A 19,343-nucleotide genomic window follows, 5' to 3' on the forward strand; every position below is an offset into this window, starting at 1 on the left:
AGTGCAGTGAAGATGTGTAAGTGTTGTAAATTATACAGATACAAAGTGTGAAGTGAGAGTTGCCCATGATCCGAGCTATAAACACTAACAAAGCTCTCCAACACCTTTCGCTCTTTAGACTGGCGGCTCAGGCGGATCGGGAGGGCTATTTTCTGCCCCCTACGTGATTTGAGTGTGTAGTGTTGCATTGCCTAATGTCATTGCGATCTGGTCTAATAAGCACTCCAGCTGTAGTAGGGCCCTGGCTTAACCTCCTGGTGCAGGGCAGGCTGTTCTTTATGTCAGACATGGAGGGAGAGATGGCCTTGTACAGTGCCCCCGCTATTACTAGTGAGTGAGAAGCACAGAGGCGATGCCCTTGCTGGTATTGGTGGAGGTGGCAGTGATATTGCATTAGTGGTGGTATGAATGATGGGGTATGAGGTGGTGGTATTGGTATTAGTGGACCAGTGATTTGCCAGGCTCCAGCTTGTTCACCAAGGAGTTACCAAGACAGCTGGACATCTGCAGAGCCAGAGAACTTCCAGGGATATCAACCCCTGCAGCCAGGATCACCTCAAGAGTAGACCCATGACAACCCCCGAGAACTACGCCGCATCTTTAGCAACCAGGACTCGTATCAGGACCACCCCTAGAACTCAATAGCAAGGAGCCAATGACACTGCACTTTCCTTGAGATTACAGATTCTTTGGACCTTGCTGGTCCCTTTTCACTGGCTCCAGGCTGGAACTGGTCATTCAATGTAGACCCTATTAACCACACAATAACTCGACAAAGCCTTTCTTAAAAAGGGTTTTACCTGTCAAATCTGTTGATGCTTGCAGTTAAGTGAAAACCTATGGTCCCCCCCCCAAAAAAAATCTATACCTTCACAACAACTGGTTGATCTTTATTCATACAGTATGTTTATAGAGCCACAGCCACCCAAGGTTGAGCTAAAGGTTTGACATTCAAAACAAAACTGGTCCCAAGGAAGTTGGAAGGGTAAATACAGGTTGAGGTCACACCACAACAATCCCATTTCCTCACAGTAGTAGTTATAGGGATTAGAAGCGTTATTAGGGTAGAAAAAGTTGGTATAGGTAACGATGGACACATTAACTCAGCAAATTTCAACACAAATGTATTTTTATTGTATGCAACTTCCCTGAGCACACAACTGCATATAAACTGGTATCTCGAGTTTGAGTCTAGTCACATGGATCTCGTGTGCGCAAAGGGGCCTAGGATTGTCCCAGTTAATGTGAAGACCAAAACCTGTTTCGATTTAAGAGGTGCACTATTCCTCTAGAGTAGGCATAGGATTAATGCCTATGCCTTGTTTGAGACACTAAAAGCAACAACGGCAGCATATTGTATTGTGTGAAGCTTTAATGTGACCAGCATGTGTAGCCTAGAGCCCTCTAATGCAAAGTTCTGCTTTTACTTTAACCTAAAGAACCTTCCACTGGCTTCTGGTGTGCCTGTGGGTTGTGTAGTCTGTATGGTTAAAGTCTGAATAGAGGAGCTAGTGGGATCCATTTTTGATGCTCCTGGTTTACCATACAGGCAGATTTCCTAGGGGACTAGATGAGTACTTATCAGCCCTTTTGTTACCGTTCCACGTTCTTCGCGACCGGTTCTGCAGAGTACTTAATCTGTGGGGGTGACCAGTGCTAGTGTCTGCCTAAAACCCAGTCTCCCAGATTTATGGTGATATCACCTGAAACCTGCATGTTCTGCAGGGATAGCTGAAGGTCTATTGAATGCATAGAATCATGTCAGTCGCAAGGGAAGGCACACTTGGCACTGCAGGAGAAGAGACTTTCCAGATGTCCACCATATTCCTGGAGTGGCAAGCACAGAGAAAGCAGAGTACGTAGCCAGAAGCAGCCTATGCTCAGAGGGACCACCCACTCCCCCTCAAGGGCAGGATAGTCTGCCCCTAAAAAGGATCCAACAGGAACAAATGTCCAGCAATTCCCGATTTAAAGAGTAATCCGATCCCATGTACCCCCATTCACAACTTTTTCTGTGCCACATGAAGTCTCTCTTCTCCATTCTGTACAACCATTATCCTCCTAGATCATAGGCGGGTAGCCATTCACACACCCCCAAACCCCATGCATTACAGGCTAACAAAAGTTTGAGGCCATGTAATCCTAAGGACGCAGTGGCAAAAGGAAAGCTCAAGACTCCCTAGATCCACTTATCCTGTATTTCATTTTTCAACAACGGACTTGTGTGGGTTTGCAATCCATTGGTAAGCTCCAAATGTCAATTTCTGCTGTACACTGTAACTAACAGGTTTCGTTTTCAAAGCAGAATCAGGCTATCAGCTGAGCCCTTACAGAAAAGGCAGAAACTGAAGTTGCATATTTAAGTTGCCTTTTTTCCACCCACACCAAACTGCTTGCAATGTACTGGTCTGGTCGCTGTAATAGTGTGCATATTTAGCAGCTGTTTGTTGGTTGGTTTGAAGAATGTTACAGGGGAGTGCATATGCGCCAATGTGCAAAGAAGTGATGTGCTCCAGCTAAAGAAGGGGCGCAGTGACCACTATGGTACACCCAGATATTTACCTCCTTGTTGGCACATACAATTCAAATATCCTCCACTGGGAAACTGGTTAACACTCTCAGGATGGTACTTCACACATTCCAACATCAGGATCAAAAGGAAGACATTGGTCACGTTCAATGCCCACAGAGCATTGGCCCGACGGAACAAGCGCTACCCTATACCCATCATTTAGCTTTTGAAACTGCAGAGGCAGGATGTAGTATTCCAGCTAAAGGAGGGGCGCAGTGACCACTAGGGTTTACCCAGATATTTACCTCCTTGTTGGCACATTCAATTCAAATATCTTCCACTGGGAAACTGGTTAACACTCCCAGGATGGTACTTCACACATTCCAACTCATCAGGATCAAAAGGAAGACATTGGTCAAGTTCAATGCCCACAGAGCATTGGCCCAACGGAACAAGCGCTACCCTATACCTATCATTTAGCTTTTGAACCTGCAGAGGCAGGATGTAGTATTTTCTCTCTCCCAAAGGTGCTCTGGGGTTCACTTAAAATACTCACCTGCCAGGAAAACACTCAAGGCATCAAACAGATCTTAGTAAGTAGAACTTCTCACACATTTTATTTAGGAGCACACATTAGTATATGGACGATCATTGTGGTAGACATTCTATAAACGTAGAGTGAAGAATAGAGCCAATTATTCTTCTGGCTCCAGGAACTGCATGGTAACGTGTAAAAGATTATCTACCTGTACTGTTAAATCAAGGACTTGGGTAGCCTGCTTTAATTAACTGAAGTCTTGTGGCAAGACCTTTCATTTACCTGGAAATACTGCAACATGATAGCAGAGATAAAATACACATGTGGGTGAAACGGGACCAAATGTCCTCAAGCCATACAAAACCTCAGAGACTTTTAACTAAAAAATAATTTATTTTGTCATGTAACCCTACACCACACTACAAGCGCTCTATATACAACACGCAGCCAGCACAACTACTCTAGGCTCTGACTCTTTGCACGTTTACTCTTGGCTGATCGCACTTCTTCCATAAGATCCTTAAGATACTGGATCTCCTTGGCCAGGGAGTCAACCTTCTCCTGCAGGCCCTCGTTCTTGCTTTCAAGCTCACGGCACTCAGCAGAAATGGCTTCCTGCTCAGCTCTCTTTTTTTGTCTGTAGCGTGTGGCTGCAGTCTTGTTCTGTTCCATCTTCTTGGTTTTCTTATCTAGTTTTCTTTCACCACCAGCTACTTTCACCTTTGCTAATACTTTATCATCAGTTGGGAAGGTGTATGGTTTGGGTCTCACAGAGATGGCAAGCTCGGTGCATGGGCCAGGCTCTACTGAAGCTGGACTCTCTTGGGGCAACTCCATGAAGGAGGAATTCACACATATGCTCTGGGGGGATTCTACTGAAAAGGAAGGGCTTTGTTTGGGGGACACAAAGAACAATTCGGGACTCAGACATATTCCACTATCATCAGAGGAGGCGTCTTCCTCACTCTCACACTTGGTAGACGATTCCAGCTTCTGAAGCTCCCCTATATCCACTTCACTGCCCAGCTCCAAGCTGAAGGAATGGTCCGGACTGGATGCCATTGAGTCAAGGGAGCTACAGAAAGAGTAATGCTCTGGGGAAGAACTCTCCCCTTTGGGGGGCAGGGTGAGAGAGAAGAATGAATTCTCCTGCAATTCTATTGCCTTTGGAGAAAGATTAATGGGAGAGAGAAAATGGGCGATGGGTGCTACCTGATCAGCCCCCAAGGGAGACTTGGCCTGGCAAGTTGATGGTTCTGGCACTGGCAGACTATCCTGTGCCATGGGGAAATGGGTGTCCTCTAGTGGATCACAGGAGTCTTCCAGTGCTGCCATGAGGTCAGCCGGAGAGACAGTGGCTTCCATGTTCTCTGTCCCCAAGAGAGAATCCAAGTCATCAAACAGCCTGAGGTCCATCTTCTCCACCATCCAATCCATGCCAATGAAAGCATCCTCTGCAAGACAAAATGGCATACTTAACCTCAAAGATAAAGGTTGACAAAAACAGACATTATTGAAATGGTCATGAAAGGAACTTCGTACAAACAGGAGTTTCACTCAAAAATAGCACCCAAAAAAAAACATGCAATTTATTTTCTGCAATGCTAGAAAATAACAGTAAAAAAATGCTGCGACATTTGCAAACGAAGTTGACAAAACATATGGTAATGGGATGCCCAAGACACGAGTTTGACTCACTCCCACCTTTAACTCCGAGTCTGCAAGATCCCACTGAAAAGATTATTGAAACCCTTATACTGCCCGCAGTGGAAGCACCTGACAAAACGAAGGTGCAGTTGGACCATGTAAGGGTTGGCGGATAAAAAAAAAAAAAACATTGGGAGACCATTCAGGAATCGTGTGAAGCTGTTCTGCAGAACATTTTTAAGAAAGGAAGATTGGACACCGGTGCACTTTAAAACATACACAACTGCCCCAGAACATGGACAAAAAAGCTGCCTCCTGCGGACAGCACATTAAGGAAACGCCATATGCCAGAACCGGGCATGGTCACAGCACGTTAAACAGCTTTGCATTCCCACATGTGTGAAATTACTTACCCTCACTTCTGACTGCGGGGTGCAGGAGAGAATCATCAGACAGCCAATCAGAGAGAACATCTTTCGACTTGAGGATGGAAAACCCTGGCGCTGGGCTTGGCCCATCTGCCCCGAGGCAGTCATCTAGGAGACCCAATGTGTCTTCAGCCGCCAAAGACGACTGGTTGAAGGGGGACTGAAAGCCCCCCAACATCATATCGTCCGTCGAGAAGTCCATCTCGTGGAATTTTCAGTGTTCGTAAAAACGATGCGAGGGTTGCGTGGTCGGTTACAGCAGTGCTGCTGCGGGATGCCTTGAAAAACCTGGAGAAAAAATAAATGCATGACCAGCGTTAAATAATCACATTGATCTAATTTATAACATTCCCTTTTAGATACGTTCGAATCCGCCAATAATCTGATAATCACACTCGTCTATATCTGGCATACCGCCACGACCCCCCCACCCCGGTTGCTGTGACGCAGCCTAGACAGCTGCAGCCATTTCAGGACTGGCATTCCCGAGCTTCAGCGCTGCACTTGGGCGGCCATTTTCTCTATAAACGCCGATGGTGTCGAGAACAGCACGTTAAGTTAAACACTAGTGGCATCTATAGAACATCGCCACAAAACAATCACGATGTACAGGTCAGCCAGCAGCACATCAGGACAAAGGAGAATGTTGGTTTGATGGGCTGCATGCCGCGCTCTGGAGGTTGGAGCAGGTGTCCCCACGCTGGCAGTGGCAAGCACAATTAAGCATGTAATCCAAGACACCCTCGAGACCCTAGGCCAATTTAGAAGCTGCACACTCACAAGAGCGTGCCATTAAGGGCGGCCGTGGGAGGAAACAGCTGCTCATATCCCAACAGAGTTTCAGCATTAACAAGACCATGCTTCTCGGGGGACTCCTAATAGGGCCTTGATGGGGTCCCCAAACGCCAAGCTATTTCACCTTCTGGCGAAGGGACCAGGGCACAAACTAGGTACTAACCACCCCTGTACCTGCGAGTAACATAATTGGTACGGTTCCCAAGAACTGAACATATTTGTGCAACTGCTTGGGATTTTAAATGTGTGCCTCCAACACTTTCGGATTAAATTTATAGGCAAATGCTGTAGTACTGGAGAACAGAATTCAGAACCATGGCCTAGGCACGGGGGTTTCAGAGGCTACAACTTGACAAAGATCGCCACACGTACCTTGACCCACTGGCACATGGCACCCATTTGCACTTCAGGGTTAGCTAGCCTGCCCATGGGTGACAGTTGACGCTACAACCCAAGGGCGTCTAGTGTCAGGCGTAAAGAACGGGTTGGACTCCCACACCAACATGCTAGGTTCCGACAGCGATGCCACATTAGGGTATGTAATGCAGTAAAGTGGATTAAAGACCTCCTGAATAAAAGACTTCTTAGGTCCTAACGCTGGGGCTTCCAAAGACAATTATTTGGTTGGTTACCAATCATGTACGGATCCCATGGGAAAAGTGGCGTTTCCACAGGTCAGAGTTGGGAACTGTCCAACGAAACAGTGGAACTTGATAATAATCAGACAGAAAACAGATGGGTGTGGTTGTTACCCACAGCAGCAAGGGGGCAGATGAACCACACAAGGGCACCCCGTAGTGAATAACTGGGAAAAGGCGTAGCTTCCGAGCCAGGGAACACTGCCTGTTCAACCATTTTGAACAGGCAGTGTTCAAAAACGATGGTGCTACGGAGGCCCCTCAAGTAGGGAGTAAACTCGGGGTTGCAGCACAATAACGCCCAGGAACACCCAAATGCGGAGGGAAGGGGGGAGAAGCATATGATATTTACACACCAGGCAAGATGACCTTGGGCTTACAAGAGCAATTTGAGTTTCCATACTAGTGGATAGTGGTACGGAAGGTCTTCACCCAAGGACATCTTCACTACGACTGGCACGGTGCATTCTCAAACTAGAGGTCCTAAAAGGGACAAGCCAGGGTAGCTATACAGGACGACAAACGATGGCTAACAGGCAGGACTACCCATACTTGGGATATCTGGACATCTTTGAAACAGCCAAGCGCACTCTTTAATACGGCTGCGCCACTAAAGGATATGCCAAGTTGTCAGGGAATGGGTGGAGCCTCAATTTCACAGCCTTGTAACTGAAAAGGAGAGGTGGGATTTATCACCAGCTGTGGTCTTAGGCTTGCGAAGCAGAGCTCCCATGGGAGAGTTTTGGGTACCATGATAGACGTCGAACTAACAAAAGTATAGGTTTCCCCATTATGTATAGCGCCTCGAGATCACCGAAGCGGGTTTCGACACAAGGATGGCGGGACTCGTAGGCCAAGGGATCCACTGGCGACTACCTTATATATGTGATGGGGTCTTTAAGGTAGCCTCCAAGATTTCCCAAGTGAGCAAAGTTGTCACATACCTGGACCATTGCGTGCGTGTGTGTGTGTGTGTGTGTGTGTGTGTGTGGGGGGGGGGGGGGAGAGAAAGGAAAGTGCCTATCCCAAATCAAATGGCACTTGACCAAGGCTAGGACGCAACGCTTAACTACCCCATCAACTCCGGAAATGCCTTCCTTGCATCACACACCTACCAACATTCTGCGTACATTTGCCCCACCCATTTTAGACCTTGCGCATCGGGTTCCTCTTCTTTGCTTACCCTCGTGACCACATACCAACACACTAACGCGTTCTGGCAACCGAAGTCTTTCATCAGTATCAAATGGTGATAAATACAATGAAATACTGGCTTCAGGCTCTCTAAGCCCCTGTACTCTATGGTATTTAACCCATCCTCTACTTTTTGATTACATCACCATATGTAAAATTGTAGACACTCATGCGCGCAACCCCCCCCCCCTCCCCTCCCCTCCCCTTGAAAGAGGGGGTCTTAACTGCAAAACCCCAAATTACTCACGCCATGGCTGTTATGCCCCGGGTGCCGCCTCGCTGCTGGGCCTTGCTCGCTGCCGCTGCTGGGCGCCGCTGCCGTTATACAGCCATGGCCGAGGCTGGTAGGGGCGCCAGGTTGGTGGGGCAGCGGCTCTCACACAATCTTCACTCTCTCTGTCTCCTTCCGTACTGACGTGGCGGGAAGAGGCGTCTCCTCTTTTATATGAGACCATTCACCTTGTTCAGATCCCTCCGCCACCTAAACGAGCGATCTAAAAACACGTTTTCTTTACGTTACAAATCGCCGTTTTCATATTTTTTCTTCCCAGATTCAAGGGTAGCGCCCTCAAGCAGTGTATTTGGCAGAAATGGCAAGAAAATGTCTTTTAGTTCTTTAAAAATATTTTTTGACAAGTACGTATCCATCCGCCGAATCAATGACACCATATGGATTCGAAACACAACGCTTTTAAAAACATAAAACCCTTCTTGTGGCGTCTGATATGACATTCTACGAATTCCAGAACACTTTACTGTTATTTCTGTACAACTGATCGCCGCTGTCGGTGGTATTGAGTGAGATATGGTTGTATTCTTCCGCGACCGAGAGAACTGCTGAGAAATTTCGAGAAAATAATGTTCAAACTCGACATAAACTCAAATGTGTTTTGTTGTTCACAATTGGTGAGCTAGACATCATGCTCAGAACATGTTAACATGTTCTGTAATAGCGTAAAAGAGAGGCGAAAGCGCGGGGATTATTTGAGGTGGTAGTACGTTGGGACATGTTAATTAAAGTCACGTTTTCACTTCGTGAGAATAGAAGTTTATCTAAAAACATACAAAATATGGAAATATAAATACTTTCTGGTGATATTTACTTCCGGATTGGGGCACAACATATCGGAAAACTGGGGACTCTTTTGCCATGTGTCAAAGTAGTCCATAGGCGACGGCGGGGCGGGGCTCTGGCGAGACGCGGATTATTTTACTCTCAAGCCTCTCTGTGTGTACAAAAGTGTGTTTTTATTATGTTGTGACGTCACGCGCATACTGTCAAACACGAAACAAAGAAAGGCAGTGGGAGCAAGGCGCGTACGGCAGTGTCGTTCATCTTAAAGTCAGGCAATTTCGTTCAATTCTAAGGAGAGGTTCGACTGAACTGCATGACCTTAACATGGAAGACAGTTACTCTCGGTATCCTTGTAAGGCTATCCACGCCCTCCCTCCCCCAGCAATGAGAGAGATTCCTGTTTCTGAGGTATGCGAGCACGCGTGGGGTGGCGTGCGAGAGTCCTGATTGGTCAAAAGTAGTGCGTTGTTGGATAGCCCGTTTGTCATTGGTTGCGTCGAGGAAGGCGCGACAGAGGCGCGCGCTCTATCTGCACTACGGCGAGGGATAGGCTTTGGTGTCATATTTTTGGGGAACTTATGATTGATGCCTGTTGGTGTGTCATTCATTTGCATGGCGACGCAGGTGCGGCTTTTCAGACAGCATACAAATCCAGTGACTTGAGGAGAATTTTCTAGAGTGGGTTTGGAAGGAGGCCAGCTAGGGTCATTGGAAATTAATTCTGGAAAGTGACTGAAAATTCCAGGCCAGAAGTTAATTTTAAGGACACATCTGACTCACAAAATTATGAAATGGATGTTCGACACAAGTAAGTCGAAATAGGTTTATGTTCTTAGGGTTCCATAATAGATTTAAGTATTGATCAATAAATAATTCATTTGCAGCTGGGCTTATGTAAGGATTCTTTTTTAAAACTAGAACATATACACATTAAGCAAAGTTTGACACAGACAGTTCACACACAGTTCTACCCCTGGACCAGGCTTCTCCAACGACTACTAGTTTGTGAGCTACTGGTATTTTGCCAGCTACCTGTGAGTAACTTACTTGTGTGCAGCCCAGTCTACTAAATTATAAGCTTTTGTTTGGTTGAATTAATATATCTATACCAAAATTGAAAGTGTGTATCAGGTATGTTGAATTAATATATCTATACCAACATTGAAAGTGTGTATCAGGTATGATTTTTTTTGTTTGTTGTATATTCAGATCTCATAGTTTCCAAAATCTTTTTATGGTGGATATTTGAATGATAACTCATGTAGCCTTGAGATACTTACTAATAATATTATTACCTCAGTGCTAGGGGGCATTGCATCTGTGGCTGTTATGTATTACCCCTGTAGAAGCTTTCTAAATGAACTAAGCCTTTTTTACATTACAACTGGCAATCCTGCACTGAGGTGATCATTGCTGATGCTCTTGCTTAGGGTTGCCACTATGTTATGTTATTTAGTTTGTGAAGCGCTCATATACCTGAGGGTGTCTTGGCGCTGCCTTAATGGGAAGTACAGTTGCAGAGCTAAGGTTACAGCTGATGAACACAAACAGAACAGAAAGGTTATTTATTAAAGAGCCATGTTTAAGGGATTTTCTAAAATGCAGAATGTTAGTCATTACCTGCAGTTTGAGAGGAAGAGGATTCCACAGCTTAGCTGTATCGACCACAAAACTTTTACTGCCAAAACACTTTTCATGAATTTGGGGACTATACATTTGTTTGCAGCCACAGAGCGTAGTGGTCTGGTGGGAATGTACCAGTCAAATGCTTGAGTAAAATAATCAGGCCAGATGTTGTGTAGTGCTTTAAAATCAATTCTAACCCAGGGTGGTGTGGAGTGCAAAAAAACGATGGATTTAGGCCCAGATCCTTGTACTGGGGTGAATGTATGACATTGTTCTACATTCTGTCCATCAACTGTGTTTTTTGCAATTTTCACCCCGAGTGTGCTGGGTATGCTCAGACGTGAGTCCCAGGCTCTCCACACCACTGGAGTCAAGCTATCCAGGCTGATGAAGGCTGATAGCCAGAAACCGGTCCTTGGATGCTTGATTCCGGTCTGGGAAAGACATGGTTTGGTAGTTCGGACTGGACTGTTCCCATGAGGCACAGGGTCAGAGCTGATTTGCATATAGCCAGTGTCTAACCCAGGGTGGTGTGGAGTGCAAAAAAACGATGGATTTAGGCCCAGATCCTTGTACTGGGGTGAATGTATGACATTGTTCTACATTCTGTCCATCAACTGTGTTTTTTGCGGTTTTTAAAATCAATTCACAGCACCTTAAAGATGATTCCTTTCTGTACAGGCAGCCAGTCTAGCTCTCTTAGTGCAGGGGTTCGCAATATTTATATTTTGGTAGTCCATACTGAAGCCGAGCAGCAGCATTTTGCAGTGTTTGCAGTTTTGTTAAAAGGTTTTGTTGCATGTTGATATACAGTGTTGCAGTAGTCCAGTTCAGACAGGAATAGAGCTGTAACAACTTTTTTGAGGGTTAGGGGGTATAAAGGGAAGAATTTTCCTGATTATTTTTAGGATGTAAAAAAACAGAAGATGCAGTTTGTTCAACCTGGCTTATACCAATGTAAGGTATAGTGTGCACAGAGTCCAGTGGACCTCCAAAAGCATAGCAGAGGTTAAAGTAGATAATACCTTACTGTCTTTTGTGGTAGTGTGGTTGAGCAGTCAGGCTTATCAGGAGGGTAGTGTTAACTCGTTCGGTGATCATGACAGCTCCCGGCCCTCATGAGTCACGGTAGTCATGTGCTCATGATGGCCGGGAGCCGTCCGAACGTTGCCTCTCCGCACACGCGCGATTAAGTCCCCTGTGCGGGCGAATTAATCAGTGGGCAGAGTTCGGACTACTCCCGGCCGTCATGAGCACATGACTACTGTGACTCATGAAAGCCGGGAGCCGTCATGAGCACTGCGGCGCTGGCACCCCCCCACTCGCACCATGGGAAAGTTAACACCGCAGCGAAGGGGTTAAGCATTTGTTGTACACCCCCAGGTAAGAAATAATCACACACTCGAAGACTGAATCCAGACCAATTGTTTGTATAAAAAGTTGTTATTACTAGAACCAATATTTACTTAATAACAGGTAAGTAGAACTCTTCATACAATGTTACTTTCAACAAGACAGTGAATACTGGATTCGCAGGGACATTCAGATTACTTTTTGCAGTTAGGAAAACAGTTAAAAATGCTGTTAAGAACTTTTTGATTATTTTTAGATTCTTTTTGGTTTGTAGTTCTGATTTGGTATGATACACACTCCTAACGCAGTTTACACCACAGACTACATTTCTGAGCAGGTTAACTCCTGTGCAAGCAATTGATTACTCTTTGTACAGTATAAGACAGTTCAACACTAAAACGAATTTTGAGAGAAAACCCACCATGCAGTCCTATGGGAAAAACAAACAGCTAAGTTGCAGGTTAGTAAAACGGTTTTGGAATGGGAGTTTTGGGGGGCAGAACCAATGTTTAAGTTGGCCCTCATGGGGCACCAACAGTGGCACTAGGGCAGCCGGGTGCATGGTACTTAGTAGGTATCAGGAGCACAATGCATTTCAATTGAGGATGTCGGTTGCAAAAAAGGACTGCAGGCTGAATAAAAAGGAGTATGCAAGACCATGGAGGTCATACTTAACGGAAAGTTTGAATACTTTTAAACTCCAACCTTTTGACAATATGATTAGAAATAAAACCATTTTAAATCAATCAACTAAATTGCTATAATTAATATTGGATCTGGAGCAGACTGTGAAAAAAAAGAACGCCTGGTCGGTTATTAATTCGTATAATAAAATTTAACCCAAATTCTATCTAACTTATTGCTTGAAATCAGCGGTAAAGGATATATTGCTTAAGCTTAGGTTTGGACATTACCCAACAAAAAATGGTACACCTAGATGGGTGCAAGTTTGGCAATCCCAAAAGTGTAGATTATGTGGTTATATTAATAAAACATTATTGCACATTGTATTTGCCCCAAATTATGTCAAGAAAGATTAACACTTTTAAAACCAATATTTAACTAACAAGGCGTGAGAACGTGTCGCCAAGAAATCCAATCCAATCCAAAAATTCTTTATTTCGGTCGTATAGACCATAAAAGATACAATACAAAGCACAATAACATACATTTTAAAAACATAATTCATACAGTTCTTAGAATTAATTCCCCACCTAATCAGAGCGAAGGAGGTTAAAAACAGATCATAGTAGTGTCCCTACGTTAGAGGTTTTTTTTCTTCCTAATCAGCCAAACTGCCATTAGAAATTTGGCTATTGCATACACAATATGGCCAAGAGTGCTAGTTTTCATTACTCTATATGCCTGTGAGTAGTTACTAAACCCCAAATTTCTGCAGAGAGGCGCTATCCAATATTTTCTAGATCTATGGTAGGCCGGGCAGACAAACATAATATGGAGTTCGTCTTCCTCATGAGTGTTGCAGCATGGACACATCTTGTCACCATCCTTGATCCATTTATGAGTGAATGTTCTAGTAGGCAATGTACCTAACCTCCATTGTACAAACAGTTTCCTCGCGAGGATGGGGAAAATAAAATCCATAAAACTTTCAAATACATAGGAATTTTTGGATTCCAGGAACCGATCTGTAAGAGTGCCGCTGTTTTGTGCATTCAGCCATAGTAATAATCTATTGTCTTTGTACATTCGGACCAGGCTTTTGCGTGAAACCCTTCGGCAGCCCTGTTCGGGATCCTCACATAGCTCGGATAAGTTCATGGAGTACAGTTCTTTTTTAACGAAAGTGAGCCAAGGGATTTTATTGCTTTGGTTCAGGCTCATGACATGGATAAGGTCCTGCCTATAATGATGCAGTTCATTCGTAGACCATAGCCTGTGCCAGAACCTCACCGGCTTTGACTCTAACTCCTCAGCAATAGAGGGGAGGCCCATATCTAATCTCAGTGGCAGGAGTGGTGTGCCTCGGGGGAGAGCCAGGAGGCGTCTAAGAAAGTTGTTTTTGACTCTTGCTAGTTCTTGGCCTGCTTTGTGCCCCCATAGTTCACTCCCATATGTAGCGGCTGCCTTAGCTTGGGTTTGGTACATTTCAAGAGCCGGACTGATGGGCTTATAGGTTGAAGTATTTGCCACCTTCAAGATTGCGCCCGACAGCTGAGACAATTTGAGCCGTGATCTTACTATCTGGGGGTCCCATGATAGATTTTCCTGCAATGTTACACCCAGATACATAAAGGTGGTTACCCTCTCAAGACTGGCAGTACCCCAGGTGGGATTAGGTCTGGCTTTTTTTGGTGGATTGAATATCATAAATTTGGTCTTTTCTGTGTTTATCTCTAGACCATGTTGTCTACAGAAAAGACCAAATCCATCCAGAATCCTCTGGATCCCCATCGGGGATTTGGAGAGCAGGAGGGTGTCGTCGGCAAACATGATTGCCGGGACCCGCCTGCCTGCCAGACGTGGGGCGTCATTGTCCTTAACGTTTTCTAGATGGGATATAGCGTTGTTAATAAAGAGACAAAACAGGGTCGGCGCCAATACGCAGCCCTGCCTCACCCCTCTACGAACAGGGAACCTTGATGACAGCGCGCCATCCCTCCCACTCCTAACCTGCGCATAGTTGTTGTCATGTAGCCTAATTATGATGCTAAGTATCTGAGCAGGTACCCCTAACTTTTTCAAGACCTCCCACAGTTTCTTACGTGGGACTAGGTCAAAGGCTAGAAATAATATTGTGCCTCCAAGGGCGTATCATCAATTTAAGAGTTAACTTTGTCAAATTTATCATTATGGCGGAGAAAAACTGTCTCAGGGCGATGTTGTGGTTATATAATAAGAATAGAATTTGGCTATGATTCCAACTATATTGTTTTCCCCTATACAGATAATGTAACTTGATACATTTTATAAAGTATCTGAGATATGGGGTAATTTTAAGAAATGTGAATGCATTTTATATTTTAAGTACTAAGATCACAACTGGATCAAACACGTGTGACTGTATGCTCTACTTCTTTTTAGGGGGGCTGTTTAAAAATCGGAGAGGGGACTCTAAGATTATCTGTATGGATGGGTTTACTAAGTTTACTAATATGCAATGTGAATAATAATGAAATGTAATGTTTATATTCGATTATGAACAATTTACCCATGTATGATATTTTATGTATTTCTAACAATTATAAAGATATGTTAACACTTCCTCATTATCTTTAAGCAATGTAAGAAATTGCCTTGTTTTATGAACTGTGTTGTTTTATTGTAATGATTTTAATTAATCAGACAATAAAGAATATAATAATAATGGACTGCAGGCCGGAGTCGGAACACTGGACGAAGAGAACCAACCAATGGAGGATAAAGTTTAAGAGTTGCTGGACACCAGGGCACAGTCGGTCAGGCACCTCCGGTCTAAAGAGCTCCCGGTGCATGGGAGTCTATTCATGTCGGGTTCTTCTCACTGGTTCCAGTCATGGTTGGGGGACCCTTCAGATTGAGACTGCAGGCGTCGAGGTGAAGGTCGGTGGAGGTCGTCCAACGCAGATACTTAGGTCAGGATCGCCAGGGGGCATCACTAGGGTTTGGGCCACTCAAACCCGGATCGAAGGGGCATCTGGTGCAGAACGGTGAGGATTTGCAGATCCGGCTGGATCTGGAGTCCTTGGTTTGTGTTGGTATTGAACAAATCCAGTGTCCACGGGAGATAGGAAGTCTTTGTGAAGGCAGGGCAGGTCTCCAGGATTCTTGGAGGCTACTGGGTGCAGGATTCACCGGGTTTAGTACGCAGAAGTTTAGAGCAGGAGACAGGCTGGTAGGGCTGGGGCCAAAGCAGTTGTCTCCTCTTCTGCAGCACAGCTCTTCGGTCCTTCTTTATATTGTCACATCGAATCTGAAGAGGCAAGGTTCTGGGATTTCCCTAAAATACTAGATTTAGGGGCGTTACAGGGATATGCAGGTTGGGACCAATGGGTCACTTCCCTCGGGTGTCTACACCCCCTGGTCTGACACCCTCCAATGGTAGGGGGACATAAGCCTCTTCCTGATTGGAGGGGTTCTCCCATCTACAAGATGGCTGGGACTGAGATGCGTGCTTTACCTTGCCTCCCCCACCGGAGGGTTGGCAAAGGTGGGCACACCTCCCTTCCTGGCTAGGTTTTCCCACCGGTTCTCGCACCCAAAATGGAGGTCAGAACCAGTGGGAGCCAGCTGCTGATAGCAGAAAAAGTCTGGGGCTAGCTAACAAAGGTAGCATGCCATTGAAGCTGCTTCATCGAGGAATGACACCTCTGCCCAGGATGTGCTTTGTTCCTGGACCCAGAGAACGGAGGACTGTCTACCAAGGAGTCCAGACTCCTGTCTGGTAGTGGCAGATGGCTGGGAGCCAGTCAGGAACCACACCAGAGTTAGTCGTTTTTCAGGCGGCATCTCTAAGATGCATTCTGTGTGTTTTTTTCATTTAATCCAACTCTGGCATCAGTGTGGGTTCAATGTGCTGGGAAGTTAATGTTTTAAAATGACTTGGATCTGAAGTTCTGCTTTCACATGTTTATTAGTACACATATTTCACTAGTCAGTCCAGTCTGGGGTCATGTGTTTAATGTGATTCAGGTGATTTTTCAGGAGCCTATAGATACCGCTTCTGTTATGTCTCTCAGCGCGTATTTTGAGCAGATCCAAAAGGGTTACAGAAAGCTGGTATTACTGTGTTTACTGTTGGCTGAATGTTGTATAGCCACCAAATGGATGAGAGGACTGCTATCAAAGCTTGAACTCTGGCTCAAAGTGGCTGTCCTCTGTAATGCGTCTGCAGATCTTATACAGCCATGCTGCCCATTAGGCCAAGAACAAGAACATTTTTTTGGTGTCCGTTGTGACAATACTGTGAAAAAAGAGCAGTAACACTTTGTAACTGATCCACCGTAAGGGAAAATAGTTAATAGCTCATGTCCAAAAATTGTGAGGTGCCTTGGTTGAGTTTGCCTCCAGTGCACTAACTCGATTATTATTATTATTATTATTATTATTATTATTAGTGAGTTTTGTATCGCGCATGGTTACCCTTGGGCATCCCAGCGCTTATCCAGAAAGAGCGGCCCTAACAGAAACGCCTCATTAGGCAGGGAACAGGTGAGTCTTTAAAAGTTTACGAAATCGTAAAATGCTAGTTTCAAAACGCAGGGCAAGCGGAAGAGAATTCCACAGCGCTGGACTGATTATTTGTAATCTTCCTACTCGCAAAGTGCATAACAGTGACACTGGTGTATTGATATAACAGTTCTGTATTTTTACATTCTGGCAAATCATATGATTGTACTTGTTGGTTATTTTTGAAATACTAAATGAAGTGTTAAAAAAGTATAGGTGAATCAACATCAAGGACTATTCAAATATGTACAAGAGAGTTTTATGTAAAGTGTACATCCAGAATGGATTACTTAAAGGGTCTCTCAAACATGAAGACCAGCGAAAAGGCGCCACAGTGAAGAAATGTAATTGCCCAGGTACGAGGTGGGTGACCCACTGAAGACTCACACTAGCCTCAAGCCAGATGCCGGGCTCTTACTTAGCTTGAGGTAATTTAGCACCATTGAGCCCAAAACTAACCAAGCTTTCATGTTGCCATGCCACCCACACACTAAGCTAATGGCCCCTGAATTAAAGACCAAGTATGAAAGCATTAACCTTTTTGCCGTAAAACATGAGAGAGAAAGAAGTTCCTATCCAATGACTGAAGTGCACAGTGTGAAACCAGAAAACCTGGGCTCAATCCCTGCGTGATCTAATTCTGATGATCCTTGGCAAATTTGTCTCTTGTTTTTGTTTAATAGGCTGTAATCAAGGCCACTGAAATTATGCAGCAGGAAAGGGCCAAATTATGCAGCAGGTTTGAGTCAATTATGCGGCTAGAAAAGGCAAATTATACGGCAGAATGCAGCACATTTTGTAATAGTATTACTCAATTATTTAGTCATTTTTAAACTTGGTATCACTATCTGGACATTTGGTTGCACCTCATTAGTACCAGTTTAACACTTAAATATAGCAATAAGCAACAGAAAGGTGACCAGTCCAGTTTTACAAAGGGCCTTCTAGCACATGGTGACACTTGTTGCTGCATGAACCGTTTGAGCTAGAAACAATATTTGTTGTTAGAATCTGCAGATTATGCAGCAGATTATAGATTATGCAGAAAATCTGTAACTATGCGAAAACCGCAGCACAATCACATAATTCCAGTGGCCCTGGCTATAATATTGGGGCTTGTATAATAAGAATGTAAAACACCACTAAGGTGCACTTATAACATTGCCTTTGGGGCGGGAGGCATGAAAGTTTCTAACTTCATGTTTTAAAACTATCACTTAATAAATGTCTTGCGATACGGTGATGTAATCTCATGTTTAAGGAAATACATGACTTTTAATTAGGAAGAGACTTTTTCATATTTTTACATGATGTCTGTTGCACAAATTACATGGCAAACATTTGTATGGCTCTTGGAGCCAAGCCAGAGCCTTGGCTCTGCTCTCCCTATTAATTTGCTGACTTACCCAGCTCTAGCTCAGGCCCACACGATTCAGTCAAGCTGGAAAACCGGGATTGAATATGGTATGAGTGAAAATTTCAGAACAGCATTTAAATTTGATGTGAATCAATAGCCCCACAATTTCATGCCATGGGTGAGCCAAGGTTCAATTCAGTTTGTGGCAGCACTGTATTCTATTGAACCACATAGTAAGGCTTTACTTGGTATTGCTGACTGCACATTAAATTATTTCTGCTTCAAATTTGGACATTAAGGAGAATGAGACAATTAGAAGAGACATGCACAGAAATAGTTTGCTGGTTAAGAAAAACCTTAACTAACATTTGAGTGACTTTGCTCAGGCTAGGCTTGTTACTCTATTATAAGCATAAGCCACTAGCCTGCCCTTATTGGAAGTCTCTGGTTGTAACTTCCCTTCCATCGTGGAGTCTGAGACTTCAGCTGTACACAGAACTTGTGACAATTCAGGTCCTACATATTTAAGAATGTTTAACCTGTTGCTTATATTATGTTGGTCGTTTGAAAAAATTAGCCATGTTTTCTGGAAACAAATTTTATTTTCTGTTACGTATTATTGATTTAAAATAGCAATATTAATTTGATGCATGAAAACATTGACTTTTTAACTTGATCAAATTAAAGTTTTGGGTACGGCTACAGGAAGCATTTTTCTTTGGGTATGGTCACTGCATGTTGTCTATTTTTCTGCAGAATTTATGGGAACTGTACAAAAGACAGCAAGAAATAAGAGACTCACTATTATGTCCATGGCTCTGCTTTACTATTGCAGATTTAATCAAATATGTGCAGCCAGATACAGACGAGCTGATAATAGCAAATAGTACTACGGAGCATGCATATATTTCTATTGCGGGCTACAGTATTTCTTATTTAAACGTCTGAACCCAAAATGGATAAACACATATAACAATGCTCTCAGCTTAAACATGCTTGGCTCCTGTATGT

At 44.2% G+C, this 19,343-nt stretch overlaps 1 protein-coding gene across 1 annotated transcript; it reads right to left on the reverse strand.

The window, feature by feature from the left end:
* Nucleotides 1–3,423: 3,423 nt before the first annotated feature.
* ATF4 (activating transcription factor 4) lies at nucleotides 3,424–8,944 on the reverse strand. The gene is made up of 3 exons (XM_078683425.1): nucleotides 8,000–8,944; nucleotides 5,111–5,413; nucleotides 3,424–4,504 (listed from the first exon to the last, which is right to left on the reverse strand). Exons 2-3 carry the CDS (start codon nucleotides 5,325–5,327, stop codon nucleotides 3,507–3,509), a joined length of 1,215 nt encoding a protein of 404 aa, XP_078539551.1. The 5' UTR covers nucleotides 5,328–5,413; nucleotides 8,000–8,944; the 3' UTR covers nucleotides 3,424–3,506.
* Between the last annotated feature and the right edge of the window lie 10,399 nt (nucleotides 8,945–19,343).

The sequence above is a fragment of the Lissotriton helveticus genome, chromosome 1_1 (genome assembly GCF_964261635.1).
Source record: "Lissotriton helveticus chromosome 1_1, aLisHel1.1, whole genome shotgun sequence".
NCBI lineage: Eukaryota > Metazoa > Chordata > Amphibia > Caudata > Salamandridae > Lissotriton > Lissotriton helveticus.